The sequence below is a fragment of the Prionailurus viverrinus genome, chromosome B4 (genome assembly GCF_022837055.1).
Source record: "Prionailurus viverrinus isolate Anna chromosome B4, UM_Priviv_1.0, whole genome shotgun sequence".
In the NCBI taxonomy this organism is placed as follows: Eukaryota; Metazoa; Chordata; class Mammalia; order Carnivora; family Felidae; genus Prionailurus; species Prionailurus viverrinus.
In genome coordinates this window covers 127964337-127978887 of record NC_062567.1, presented here as the reverse complement: position 1 = coordinate 127978887, position 14551 = coordinate 127964337, and the positions used below count along the sequence as shown (strand labels likewise).

At 52.3% G+C, this 14551-nt stretch overlaps 1 protein-coding gene across 2 annotated transcripts; it reads left to right on the top strand.

The window, feature by feature from the left end:
• Positions 1-56: 56 nt before the first annotated feature.
• On the top strand, positions 57-14454 carry EIF3D (eukaryotic translation initiation factor 3 subunit D). Of its 2 annotated transcripts, XM_047865744.1 has the most exons (16): positions 62-190; positions 2244-2512; positions 2693-2825; positions 3126-3171; positions 4316-4452; positions 4964-5049; positions 5591-5663; positions 6801-6913; positions 7511-7643; positions 8692-8839; positions 9616-9746; positions 10446-10531; positions 10613-10742; positions 13325-13467; positions 13652-13935; positions 14300-14454. In XM_047865744.1, the coding sequence occupies exons 3-16, from the start codon at positions 2703-2705 to the stop codon at positions 14311-14313; spliced, it is 1647 nt and encodes a 548-aa protein (XP_047721700.1). In that variant the 5' UTR covers positions 62-190; positions 2244-2512; positions 2693-2702; the 3' UTR covers positions 14314-14454. The 2 variants fall into 2 exon arrangements, with proteins under 2 accessions (XP_047721699.1, XP_047721700.1); XM_047865743.1 differs by lacking the exon at positions 2244-2512 and having other exon boundaries at positions 57-190.
• The last annotated feature ends 97 nt before the right edge of the window (positions 14455-14551 follow it).

The window sequence follows — 14551 nt, the reverse complement described above, 5'->3', positions numbered from 1 at the left end:
CGTGCGTTCCGCCCTTGAGTCCGGAGGAAGCAAGAACGCAGTTTACGACGGCGTCGGTTGTGTTTACGGCGCCGGCCGCTGCGCGCGCATCTTCTCTCCTTTTCCCTCTCTGTTCCTCCGAGGGCTGCTGGGTGTGTGGTCTTCGGCCTGGACCATCTCTCGCCATCGGGGCCGCCTGAGGCCTTTACAGGTGAGTGGAGTGTCCCTTAAGGTTCTCCGTATCTCTGGAGCCGGTTTGGGCTGAGCGCAGCCTTCGGGGGCCTTCCGGAAGAGGCCTCTCGTACGTCTCCGGCCACTTCTGCTCAGCTGGGCGGGGCACGAATCCGCCTTTCGGGGACCCCAGGCCCGACACACTTAGGGATGCGGGGCACGGCCTTATGGGTAAGGTTCTCTGACCTTGGGCTCCGCTTTGCGGCCACGGACTGAGCGACTTTGATAATACCACTTAACCCCTTTGGGTCTCAGGGTCTTTTCAAAGCGATCAGAGGCTCTCTGAGCTGCCGTGGAAGGAGGTACTGACTGTACCAAGCTGAGCAGTGTTCGATCCTGCTCTGAGGAGTCCGCAGTCCTTAGGTTTTCTTTCCTTTTCTGTGAAATGGAAGGCTGTGGTGGAGCAGGTGTGATCTTTGATTTGAAACTCTCCCCCCAGGGACTGATGGCATATGATCTGTGGTGGCCACGGTAATCTGCACAATACCGTGCCCTGCCAGCCGTGGGCCCTTCTGACTGCCCTGTGGTGGCCTCCCCACCCTGTCCTGTAGCCAGTACAGCTGTCACTTCGATATAACAGAGTGGCTCTTTCTGCTTCTGGTTCTGTTCTGCTCGCTCTTATTTTGAATGGGTTGAAGCCAGGGGACTTCCTCCCCCTGGAGAAATGTATGCCAAGCCTTGGGTCTGTTTCCTTCTTGAGCTGTGAGAGAGGACTCGATTTCTTAAACGTTTTGAAACATCATTACTGGGTTACTAGGTATAGTCTAAATCCCCATTTTTTTCGGGGTGCCTGGGTGGCTCAGTTGGTTAAACATCGAACTTCCGCTCAGGTCATGATCTCACACCCCGTGAGTTCGAGCCCCGCATCGGGCTCTGTGCTGACAGCTCAGAGCCTGGAGCCTGCTTCGGATTCTGTGTCTCTCTCTCTCTCTGCTCCTGCCCCACTCATGCTGTCTCTCTCAAAAATAAACATTGTAAAAAGTAACACCCCATTTTTCTCAGCCTGCTGCCCAGCTATAACGTAATGGCAAGAATGTTGGACTTGGTGCAGACCACCCTGGAAATCAAGTCTGTTTTTGAAACAATGGACGGATCGACAGCTGAGCTGCAAATTTTTAATTTAGCATAGTGTCTGACATTGTAGGAGCTCCATAAATACGTATTTTAGTGTGAATTGTCTTGAAACTGCCACGCCTGCCCTCAGTCCCCTTTCTGTAGTGTAGCTTAAGCGTAGAGTTGAAGGACGAAGGTCCCTGTTGCTGTCACCCAGGTATCACTTCTGGAGGAAGCCTGAATCTCTCTCCCTGTCATGGGACACTGAGAACTTACTAAGGTCACTGTGCCTGTGTGCTTTGATGGCTGCCTCCAGAAATACTCGTGTAGTGAATTTTCCTCTGGGAGCTCACCTGAGGATTATGATGGATGATGAGGTTTTTGATAGAAACCGTCAGGCAGAGATGTGCTCTGTAGCCCCTGGGTTTTTCTCTCTCGAGAGGAGCTGTAGCCTCACACAGAGTGTGAATTCCAGCCAGACTGCTTTGGTTCAGATTTTTTCGTCGACTAGCATTGCAAATTTGAACAACTTCTTAGCTTCTCTGTGCCTCAATTTTCTTACCTGAAGAGTGGGGATGATACTAGCCGCTACGCCAGGATCATTGGGAGGATTTACTGAATTGGTGCAGAGTAAACACTAAGAACAATACCTGGTACTCGTAATATTACGAACATGTGATGATAGGCCACTTCTACGACCTAAGGTTCATGGTAACGTCAGCTTTCTGACAGGCTCTGTCCACTTGCTCTGCGTGAGGGTTTGCACTGATGGCAGAAAATTGGGAGAATGAGAAAGAAAAGTTGAATAGTGGGATATACTTACGGACTCTTTCCCGGCACTGTGTGTAAATGTATTTTTGCAAGTCTAAGTAGTAATGGTGTGGCATTTTACAGCGAAGGCATTTTCATATGCGTAACTATTAAGTCTTTGACCCTGGTCTTGTGCTATGAATTAGACAAGGGTCTCACTCACTTTACAGATGAAAAGACTGAGGCTTAGGGATGCTACGGATTGTTTGCCTTGGTGAAGGTGTTTCTGGAAACTAGATCGTGGTTATTACGCTTGAGAAAAGGTTACTACATTCCATCAAATCTGAGACCCCGCTGAGTTTAAGAAGCACCACTGTCGTATGTAGACTAAGAAAGAAAAACTGCCGATTAAGGTGAGACAGCCCATCAAGCGGAAGATGCAGCCTTGTTTCAAAGATATTATAGTGGAAAAAGTGGGTGTCACAAGCAGCACAATACGGTAAATGAGTCTTCGTATTTGTCCTCTGAGTTTTAAGTACTCACAGTATTATCTGTGACTTCCATTTTGTGTGTCGCTTTTCTGATTTTATCATTCTGTCCTAGCTTACCTCGAATGGAAGGCTTTTTGTGCTTGGAGGCCTTTCTTCACAAATCTCCTCACATTATTTGTATCTTTAAGATTCTAGAAGATGGCAAAGTTCATGACACCTGTGATCCAGGACAACCCCTCGGGTTGGGGTCCCTGTGCGGTTCCTGAGCAGTTTCGGGATATGCCCTACCAGCCGTTCAGCAAAGGAGATCGACTAGGAAAGGTACTTGGCCCGTCAGTGACGGTGACTCTCTCGAGCCGTGACCGCTGTCGTCGTTAGATCGTTTCGATTTTATTCTCTCAAAAGAATTTAACTCCTGTGCTCCTCACGGAGACGCTGGCTGGGAACAGCTATAACGTCTGGGTCCTTCCAGTAGTCACGGGAGAGCTGGGCACTTGGCAGAGGCATCGTGAGCCAGTCCTTACACTTTCCCAGACTGCGTCTTCGCGTACGGGGGCTTCTGGGTCAGCAGAAACTTGCCTGATTGACCTGCGTGCTCTGTCTTCTCTTGTTGCCTCACAGGTTGCAGACTGGACAGGTGCCACATATCAAGATAAGAGGTACACGAGTAAGTGTTCAACTGACCGCCCAGATCAAGGCCTTGGGAGGATTGTTACTTTTTCCAGTGACCTCCATCCAAAAACATTCCAGGATGTTTTGCTAACGATAACACATAGTTTTTAGGGGCAGGAGCTGAACTGTAGACAATAACCACATACATTTTTTTGAAACGGTCCCCAAACTAAAGACTGGTCATTAAGGAGGTTTAACCTTTACAGTGGGATTTTTTTTCCTTCCGCGTTTAGGGAGACATAAACCCTTTCACAGATCTGTTGAACTCCTTCCCATTTGGTACCCTAGTGCCTGGGATTTACCGAACCTGTGAAGCCAATCGGTGGACTCCAGGTCTACAAGCCCTGATTTTAAGATCTTGATACAGTAGATGGGTTGGTGGTGTTGGTGTTGTCGTCTCGTTTTTTCCTGTACTGGTTGAGATTGTTGGAAGTGGCTTAGTCGGAGTGAGTAACCAGTTAGGATGATCTGAGGCTAGGGTCAACAGTAAAGTATATCATAACCCATTAGACCTGTCTGCTTGGGGTACCAGATGATGTAAGTGGTTGCATATTTGCATAACACATACCCCATATCTGCCCTTTCTGGAGTAGTAAACCTTAATTCCTGTCCTCATAGAGTAAAGCAGGGTGTGAAATGGGCTTATCTTAAGGAACTCAGACTCTGTCTTGACTTAGAAATTTCTTTAGACCAGAGCTTTTCAGACTGGAATGTGCACAAGAATCACCTGGGGATCTTCTGAAAACATTGATTCTGACGTAGTGGGGCTGGGCGGAGTCCATCAACGTGCATTTCCGTTAAGGGTCCTGAGAGCACACTCGAAATAGCAGGGCTTTAGGGGCGCCTGGGTGGCCCAGTTGGTTAAACATCCGACTTCAGCTCCGGTCATGATCTCACGGTGCGTGAGTTCAAGCTCCACGTCGGGCTCAGTGCTGACAGCTCAGAGCCTGCTTCAGATTCTGTGTCTCCGTCTCTCTCTGCCCCTTTCCCAGTTGTGCTCTGTCTCTCAAAAATAACTAAAAATGTTTAAAAAAAAAAAAGTTCTAAAAGAACTAGCAGGGCTTTAGCAGGGCTTTAGAAGAGCAGGTGTGCAGAGTCTGTAGGTAGTATCTGTTACACGTCGTCCCCTTTGCCTGCAGATAAGTACTCCTCTCAGTTCGGTGGTGGAAGTCAGTATGCTTATTTCCACGAGGAGGATGAAACCAGTTTCCAGCTGGTGGACACAGCACGCACACAGAAAACCGCCTACCAGCGGAATCGGATGCGATTTGCACAGGTAGGCCAAGAGCCGGCAATCTGACCGTCTTGGGGCCATTACCCGTGGCTGCCACCGCTAAAAGTGCTTCCTTGCACATAGTGACGGGAGGAAAGTGTGTTCTCCTAGGTCTTCCAGTGACTCCCAAGTAGCTGACCGGTGACACGTTGCGCTAAAGTAAACGTGGGCTGGGTCCAGAGATGGTCTAAATAGTTTAGCTTTCTGCTGACCAGTGGCCAGGACCTCATGCCTCTGTGCTGAGAGTGGGGTGTTTGTGCCAGGTAAAAAGATGCCTGATGCCTCATTTAATTGCTTTGTGCAGGCTTTATTAAGTAGATGGTCCGGTCGGGCTGCATCTTCCTATGTATAAAGAGGCAAACTACAACTCTAACAAGGGCCCATAAACCTACTTCAATAAAAAATGTCATGTGAACGTCTAAGCCAATTCCAAGTACAGACCTCCCGCTGGGCGCTCCCTGCTGTTGGTCAGATCCCCAAGGTTTTAGCATGGATGTTTTTTCTTGATTCCCAGCGGAACCTCCGCAGAGACAAAGATCGACGGAACATGTTGCAGTTCAACCTGCAGACCCTGCCTAAGAGCGCCAAGCAGAAGGAGAGGTGAGGTTTCCCACATCCTCCTGGATTGAGTTGTTCTTCCGGGACCAACTGTGCTCTGAAATCACTAGGCCAACGGTGGTCTTCCCCGTCACTGCCAAACAAGCAAAAATTCCTTCCTGAAGGCCGTTAAGCCACTGGTGTAGCCTGGCCTCATTTTCCAAGGGCCAGTTCTTGGCAGATAGCATGGCGGGAAGGTCCCTGGCAGTGGCCATGTGCACTGGCCAGAAGCGAGGGTAGGTAAGATGAGCTCTGGGGCTCAGCTGGGCCCTGTCAGCTGTGCGGTGCGGCAGCCACACCCAGGCTGGTGCTGCCATTGGACCGTCCATAGGGCGAGTAAAACCCAGCTGGTGGGTGCTGGGGGGCAGTATGCCTCCTATAACACTCTTAAGGTCTCCTCTTTTTCACGAAGTCCCTGTTTTCTTAGTTCAGAGAAGTCACTAATGATGCTGAGGTTCAGCCGAAGAGAATGGCAGCTTTTCTGCCTTTTGAAAAGCCAGTGACTCAAAGATCTGCACCAAAAGCAGTCTTCTTGTCTTTCTAGAGAACGCATACGACTGCAGAAAAAATTTCAGAAACAGTTCGGAGTGAGGCAAAAATGGGACCAGAAGTCACAGGTAGTGTATCCACACCAGAGTTCTGTCTAGAAATTCAGTTTCACGTATGTGTTTGGTTTTGTAACTGCTTTATTGAAACGTAATTCACATATCACACCATCCACTCATTGAAAGTGTACAAGTCAGTGGCTCTTGGTATATTCACACATATTCGCCGGTTTCAGAACGTTTGAATCGTTGTGAAAACAACACATACCCTTCGGCAGCCGGCCCCGGTTCTCCCCAGCCCTTGGCTGCCACCGGTCTTTTCTGTCTCTGGATGTGCCTCTTCTGGACATTTCACATAAATAGGATCCTACGACATGTGGTCTTTTGTGTAGCTCCCTTCACAGTTCATCCCTGTTGTGGCGTGTGTCGGCACATTGCTGAATTGGTTGTGTGGACACACTGCGTTTTTGTGGCTGGTTTTTTGGTTGTTGTTGTTTTTTTTTTTTAACGTTACTTATTTTTGAGAGAGAGAAGGAGACACAACTTGAAGCAGGCTCCAGGCTCTGAACTGTCAGCACAGAGCCCAATGCCGGGCTCGGACCCACAAAAGGCAAGATCATGACCTGAACTAAAGTCGGAAGCTTAACCGACTGAGCCACCCAGGTGCCCCCACACTGCGTTTTGCGTACACGTTCACCAGTACATGGCCGTCTGGGTGGTTTCCACCTGTTGCTATTATGAAAAACGCTGCCATGAACGTTCGCGTACAAATGCTCGTGCGGACACTGTGATAAATGAAGAACACGTGAGGGCAAGTGAGGAGCTCCAGATTGTGGCGGTTAGATTTTTCTGGATGTGATGTTTCTATGTCAAGGGTAAATAGCTGACGTCCAGAGAGAAATAAAAGAAGCTGCCACGGCTTCTTTAGGAAGAACCCATACACACGGAAAACACGTACGTTCCCTGGGCGCCGGCATTACGTGGGAGTCAAGTTCCCGGGTTGTTTTTGACCCCTTGACTCCTTCGTTCCCCTTCGAGATTGTAAACTCCGAATTCAGGGTCAGGGATTCTGGCTCCTACAGCACCCAGCACGTGGTAAACGTTCTGGACACGTTTACTGGCTAAAAGCCCTTCGCGCTGCTAAGCTGCCTTTTGCTTCTGCCTCGCACTGGCTGTAACTTTCTTCCCTCCCCTGGTTTTGCACTGCAGAAACCCCGAGACTCTTCAGTGGAAGTCCGTAGTGACTGGGAGGTGAAAGAGGAAATGGACTTTCCTCAGTTAATGAAGATGCGCTACTTGGAAGTGTCAGAGCCTCAGGACATGTAAGTGGCGTCTTTTGCTACCTTCCCCCGTGCACTTGTGTGGACCAGCTGGCAGTGAATGTTTCCTCAAACCTTAGTGTTTCCAAAAAGGATTGGCAGGCGTTTAAATACATTGTATAAGATTAACAGACACTTTTTAATTTTTTTTTTAAGTTTATTTTATTTTGAGAGAGAGAGAGAGCACAAGCAGGGAAAGAAAGGGCAGAGAGAGAGAGAGAGAGATTGAGAGAGGGAAACCCAAGCAGGCTCCACACTGCCAGCGCGGAGCCTGATGCGAGGCTTGAACTCATGAACGGTGAGATCATGACCTGAGCCGAAATCGAGAGTCAGATGCCAGGCGCCCAACAGATACAATTTTTAAAACTCAGGGCCAAGAGGGGACCAGCAGAGAGTTCGCTGACGTTAAACTTGAGATTTCTTTCCGCTTCCTGACCTCATGAGCAAAAGAGAGCTCTTTCCGCAGGACGAGAAAGACCACAGGTCGTCCACAGGAAAGCTTTCCCTGATGTTTCAAAGAGCTGCTTACCTGAAGCAGATTCAAACAAACAGCTGATCTCCTTCCCATTTGCTTTGCGTGTCTTCCCCGCCTCCCCTCAGTGAGTGCTGTGGGGCCCTGGAATACTACGACAAGGCCTTTGACCGCATCACCACGAGGAGTGAGAAGCCGCTGCGGAGCATCAAGCGCATCTTCCACACCGTCACCACCACGGACGACCCGGTCATCCGAAAGGTGGGCGCCCCCTTCCGCCGCTCGCCACCCCCCTGTGTGGGGAGTGCCGCCGGCCTCTACAGCTGAGGCCTCAGGAGGAACAGAGCCCGCGGGGACCTACGTGAATCATCTGAGCCTTGGAAAGCCCTTTATTTTATTTTATTTTTTTATTATTATTATTTTTTTTAACGTTTATTTATTTTTGAGACGGAGACAGCATGAACGGGGGAGGGTCAGAGAGACAGGGAGACACAGAATCTGAATCAGGCTCCAGGCTTTGAGCTGTCAGCACAGAGCCTGACATGGGGCTCAAACCCACGAACCGTGAGATCATAACCTGAGCCGAAATCAGACGCTTAACCGACTGAGCCACCCAGGTACCCCCAGTTTCCATGTTTTTAGTTCTGTTTTTATGTATTTATTTATTTATTTAATGTTTATTTATTTTTGAGAGAGACCGAGACAGAATGCGAGTGGGTTAGGGGCAGAGAGAGAGGGAGACAGAGAATCTGAAACAGGCTCCAGGCTCTGAACTGTCAGCACAGAGCCTGACGTGGGGCTCGAACTCACGGACCACGAAATCATGACCTGAGCCCAGGTCGCCGGCTTAACCGACTGAGCCGCCCAGGCGCCCCTCGGAAAGCCCTTTAGATGCGACGCTCCTGAATCAGACAGGATTAGGTGGAAGTACAGGCCCCTTGCTGGTTAGCCCCTGATGCTGGTAATAGAGCAGAGCCGGGCCCGCTTCCCAGCCCTGCCGCTCTTCCCGGCACCACCCCCTCGCATCTCCTACCTCTGAAGTGGGTCGGAGGCGCTTACCACATGCCACCGGGGTGAGGGGTGTGAGGTGCCATCCTGGAACGTCGTGGGCGCTCGGAGAGCCGCAGGGTCCCTCGTACCCTAAGGTGGGGACTGCCAGCAGGCAGATCTGCCGCACACATGCTCCTCACATGGCTAGAGGGGTGCGTGCGCGCAGGAGGGTGTGAGGGCCCCTTGCAAACGAGTCCTCCGTGCAAATGGGCAGTGAGACTGGAGTGTCTTCACATCTTGCTCTCTGCCCTCTTTGCAGCTGGCAAAAACTCAGGGGAACGTGTTTGCCACCGATGCCATTCTGGCCACGCTGATGAGCTGCACCCGCTCTGTGTACTCCTGGGACATCGTTGTGCAGAGAGTCGGGTCCAAGCTCTTCTTCGACAAGAGGGACAACTCTGACTTTGGTAAGAAGCCTGTCTGGGAGCGACGCGACGGGGTTGGGTGTTCTGAGGGCTCAGAGCAAGTCCCTGGTCCTGGAGCGGGGCTGGGAGGTGGCCTGTCTCCCCACGGGCAGTGACAGCTGTGGCCAAAGCCCTCCCAGCCCCCTGAGAGGCCTGGCAGAGGGAAGGACGGTCCCTGCTGTCCCAGCTCGAGGTGCCAGCTTCCTGAGTCCTCCCGGGACCCCAGCACTGTGCTGGCAAGCGTTACCCGTTTGAATGGCACTTTCCTGACTTCCAGCTCTCCGTAGCACCTTTAACGTTACCTTCACGTTTTTTTTAATGCTTTTTCTTCTTCACGTCGGTGTGTTTATATAGGGAAAAATACATTTGCCTGTATTTCACACGACACAGACGTGTGCGCGCACGCCATGGGGGGAAACCAGGTCGCTGAGAACTAACGGCAGTGAGACAGAATGATACAATTACATTCTACGCCTGAGCCTTGGGGCCCTCTCTTTGTTAAAAAGCTAACAAAATCAGACAGGCTCTTGAAGAATCCAAACAGATTGAAATGGGGTAGCCTTCTTACAGCTCGCTCGACTGTGACATTAGAGGGGATCTAAAGTTACCCGGCAGCACTCCCCACTCCCTCCCCAGCCTGCCCACACTTGACGGAGCCATATGAGTAGGTGGTGGGTCTTGGAAGGACAGGCCTGCGTCACTGGCCCCTCCCTGCAGTGCCAGGCACACCATGGGCGACCCGGTTTCACGGGTGCGTGACCACGCTGCCGCTTTTGCAGACCTCCTGACGGTGAGTGAGACCGCCAACGAGCCCCCACAAGACGAAGGCAACTCCTTCAACTCGCCCCGCAACTTGGCCATGGAAGCGACCTACATCAACCACAACTTCTCCCAGCAGTGCTTGAGAATGGTGAGGCGGTGAGAGCGTCTGGGCATCGGCTTCTGTTTCGTCAGCTACCGTTTACTGAACGTCTGCTTTGTGGTAGGCTCCGGGGTTGTGGGACCGAGCAGGACAGACAGGGTCCCCGCCTGTCACAGAGGAGCTCCAGGCTGGGGCTTTGAGGTCAGGCTGCCTGACCGAACCTTAGATCCAGTGCTTTAGAGCTTTGGGGTGTGGGGTAGGTTTCTTGTCTGGAAAGTCAGGATACTAATAATACTTACCTTCCACAGATAAGCCGTATAGATACCTTCGGTGTCGGACAGATAACGCTGATCTATACAAATACAGCGTTTAGGTGTTGAGGATATAGCAGTACACAAAGTTCCTGCCCTTAGGAGGCTAAGTTATCGTGGAGGAAGAAAGACTGTAAACCTAGGTTGTGACAAACGGTGATGTGTGCTGTGGGGCAAAATGAAACAGGAGGGGCGTGGCTGCTAATTAAATGAGATACTCGAAGCTCGCCGGCAACACGTATAAGCATTCGAGATCCATCGGGGTTCATGCTTAAAGTCAGGAGGGGTAAATAGCCACCCGCCACGCAGGGAGCCCACAGCCCCCTCGAGGGCCCCGGGGAGCCGGCCAGGGCTGTAACTAAGCAGAGTGCAGGGTCTGGCCGATGGGCTTGGAAGCAAGTACTTGCTGTCTAGTGACGCCTTTGTCTGTTTACAGGGAAAGGAGAGATACAACTTCCCCAACCCAAACCCGTTCGTGGAGGACGACATGGACAAGAATGAAGTTGCCTCCGTCGCATACCGGTATGTCAACCCACCTGCGTGGGGTGGCTTCTCTGAAACGCGGGGTCTCCAGTGACCAGATAAGCTCCTTGTTCGTTGCAGTTACCGCAGGTGGAAGCTTGGGGACGATATCGACCTTATTGTCCGTTGTGAGCATGATGGTGTCATGACCGGAGCCAACGGGGAAGTGTCCTTCATCAACATCAAGACCCTCAACGAGTGGGATTCCCGGGTGAGGCGTGCTTCGTCACCCTGTCTGTAGTTCCTGCGAGCGTGTTGTCCCCGGCTGGTGTTTGCGAACCTCGGTTTCGTTTCCCCGTGCGTTACTTACAGAGCTTCCAAGATTTTTTTTGTCTTCAGAGTTTTTCTCCACCGAGTTCCTCATTGAGAAAGAGAACGTGTGTGTGTGTGTGTGTGTGTAGAACATGGTTATGGTTGAAGAACTTTTCTGCTTACTTTGCACATGGGAGCCAGTAGGAACTACCTTCTTACAGGACTCTCTCCTTCTCTATTCCACGCCGACCTCCCGTTGGCGTCTGCTCCCTGCAGGCGTCTGGTTTTGACCTCTCATCTGGGCTGGCGGGTTTCCTCTAAGCCTGGGAGCTCTTTGAGCTGTTCTTTCATTTACTGCAGCCACTACCTTCTTCAGCCTTCTGATTCCTTTTTCCAACTCCTTCACATACTGAGCTCAGAGAGTGTTAGGTTAGCTAAGATTTGGCTCTTCGGGAGGCATCTTGAAAGAAATGTGCTTCCTTCATTTTTCCACTCTCTACTTCCCTCTCGTGCTGGTGCTCCGTGAGTTTTGGGCTGCTTCCCTTTCTGAAGTTGCCCGGGCTTCTGTGCCTGAACTGGCAGTGGGTGGCAGTGCTCCTGGGTGCTGCTATAGAACAAAGAGTCCTCAGAGGGAAGGACAGCTCGGGCTAAGCCAGTGTTGAACAAGGGTCTAATGAGATGGAGCCTGTGGGCCATTTCCTGCTGACTTCGTTAGAGCCACGGGATTAACGTTAACTGCTGCTGAGTCCCACTCCCCGGGTGTTCCTTAGCCTCCGTCACCTGACAGAAGAGCACTCCAGAAGCATTTTTGCAGACCTAACTCTGAGGCCAGTGGCCTCTTCTCTGACTGTCCTCCAGGCCTCCCTGTAGCGTTCAGCGTCGCTGTAGCCGTGTGGCCTTGCCCTCTGTGCTGTTCCCTCACTCTAATCCCGTACATTTCCTGGTTCCCTTCACTTGTTTTGACACCAGTGGAGCTTTCTTTCAGGGTCAGTTCCCGACGCGGCTGTTTTTGCCATAACGACTTCCTCATACAGCCTTGTATTAGTTTCCATTTGCTCCATAACAGATGATAGCAACCTAGAGGCTTAAAGTGAATCTGAAGGTTCTGGAAGAAACTTCCAAGCTCATTCTAGTTGGCAGAGTTCGGAGTTCTTGCAGTTATGGGACTGGGGTCCCCGTTCTCTTGCCACCGTCAGCTGGGGCCTCTCGGCTCCTAGAGGTCACCACACCCCGTGCCCTGGGGGTCATCCACATCCTGCGCCACAGGTCCCCTCCGTCTTCCAGGCAGAAACAGCACGGCAGGTTCTTCCGGTCTTGGACTTCTCTGTGTCTGGCTTATGCCCAGATTTGAGAGATTCGGGGTTAGGTGAGGCCCACCCATAGTCTCCTTAAGGGACCTTAATTACGCGTGCAGAATCCCTGACGCAGAAGGGAGCGTAAGCACCGGAGCAGGGTTTCCTCATCCATACGGCCTCCACCCGCACTCGGGTAGGCGCCGTAGGGGGCCCCCGTAGAACTCGGCCTACCCCAGGCCTCAGCCTTGAACTCTTAACAGTGATTCCTCACATCTCTGGCTCGGCTGTGTACCAGCTTTGGGTCTCTCCTACTCCCTTAGGCTCAGCCTCGAATGGTCCCCGCCGCGTCCCCCTCCCCCACACACACTCTTCGGTCACCCTAGTTTCCGACGCTGTTGATTATGCCTGTTACTGTGCATTGACTTGTCTCCTGACTGACCCTTGTGCCCTCCATCCCACCCCCCCCCACCCCACCCAGTTGATCTCTGCCAATTAATTCCGTCGAGCGGCACAGATTTGTGGAGAGGCCCTTCAAATGCCAGAGCAAACTCACAAGGGTAATTTTGAAGAAACACATCTGTCCAAATACTGCTCCTGAATGGTTTTGGTCTAACTACTTGAACTCTAGTAGTTGTGTTTTTTTTTCGCCTATGGTTGCCATGAACCGAGACAGGCTGAACACGTTGTGCCACGCGAACTTCCAGCAGTCACTTCCCTCTGGGTCTCGAGTTCCCACATCTCAGAAAGAGGTGGCTGGGGAAGATGGTCCCTCCTTCGTGGGCACATGTATATCCACAAGGCCAGACCGACCTCCTTCCCCTCTGCAGCCTCCACCCCCACCCAGGGCTGACCCGGCCTGTCTTTCCCTCTGTGCCTCTCTGGTCATGCCTCACCCAGCCTCTGTCACTGGCCTCCCCTTGGTCAGCTAGCCCGTTCCCCCCACGAAGCCCTTCGTTACCACACAACGCACGGTGAACCCTTGTCCCCGCCATTCATCTGGCACTCGGTCGGCTTGTGCGTGCGTTGTGTCCTTGTCTAGACAAGCTCTTGTGGAGAGAGGAGTTGCCGTCTGCCGGGTGGCACGTCTCTGCCTTTACGGTGATGACAGTCCTACCTGTGATTTACGTGCAGACTCACCCACTTGCAAGTCAAGCCCCCGGGGAGTCCCTTCTCGGCCGGAGGAGGTTCCAGTCCTTGGGCGGTAGGAGCCCACCCTCATTCTTATGCCTGGGCTCTCCTCCTGCAGCACTGTAACGGCGTAGACTGGCGTCAGAAGCTGGACTCCCAGCGAGGGGCTGTCATTGCCACCGAGCTAAAGAACAACAGCTACAAGTTGGCCCGATGGACCTGCTGCGCCTTGCTGGCCGGGTCGGAGTATCTCAAGCTTGGGTGAGACTCCCGTCTGGGGGCCGTGAAGTCTTCTGCCGAGAGGAGGGGTGCGCGCGGAGAGACCCGTGCTTGCCTTTCCCCCTGCCTTGGGAAGAACCGGCACTTGGCCCCAGGCATTGCTGTGTCTCAGTGTGGCCCCGCCCCCACGGCACTAACACCCCTTCCCCCCCCCCCACCCCGCTAGTTACGTGTCCCGGTACCACGTGAAAGACTCCTCACGCCACGTCATCTTGGGCACCCAGCAGTTCAAGCCCAATGAGTTTGCCAGCCAGATCAACCTGAGCGTCGAGAACGCCTGGGGCATCCTGCGCTGTGTCATCGACATCTGCATGAAGCTGGAGGAGGGCAAGTACCTCATCCTGAAGGACCCCAACAAGCAGGTCATCCGCGTCTACAGCCTGCCCGACGGCACGTTCAGCTCTGATGAGGACGAGGAGGAAGAGGAGGAGGAGGAGGAGGAGGAAGAAGGTGTGTGGCAGGCCTCGTTCTGAAGCCTGGAGTGAGCTGTAGGCTGGCTAGGGCCCGAGCCTCGTGGCCACCAATCTCTCTGTAGCCTTGATGTAAAACTTGCTGACGGTTCCAAGACCGGACTTTGGGGCAGCCTCCAGTCTGGCACCGGGAGCTGCTTTCAGGAGCCTTTAGATCCCAGGGGTCTGAGGAGGAGAGATGGGCTCTGGGCTACTCACGTGGGCCCAGAGCCGCCTCTCCCTGCTTCACCAGAAACGCGTTGGCCCCACAAGGAACCGAAAGGCTTCGGAGTGGAGGTGGTGACAGTCCTAAGCAGCTCACCATACGGCATGGCTCATTTCTCTAACCTTTTTGTGTCTTTCAGAGGAAGAAACTTAAACCAGACAGTGACGCGGAGCTGGAGTTTGTCCCACTGAGCCTAGAAGGGCCTTGGATGCCTAGCAGGATGCTTGTTTGCTTGCTTGCTCTCTGGAGTTGAACAGGGAGAATAAAGTGTAACTGTTCAGTCTCTTACCTTCATCACGTGCTGACATTGTGACCGGCAGCCATTCCCCCCCCCCACCTCCCCCCATAGCCCTTGGAAGAGGGAGGTGAGATACAGCAGTTTTCTACCTGG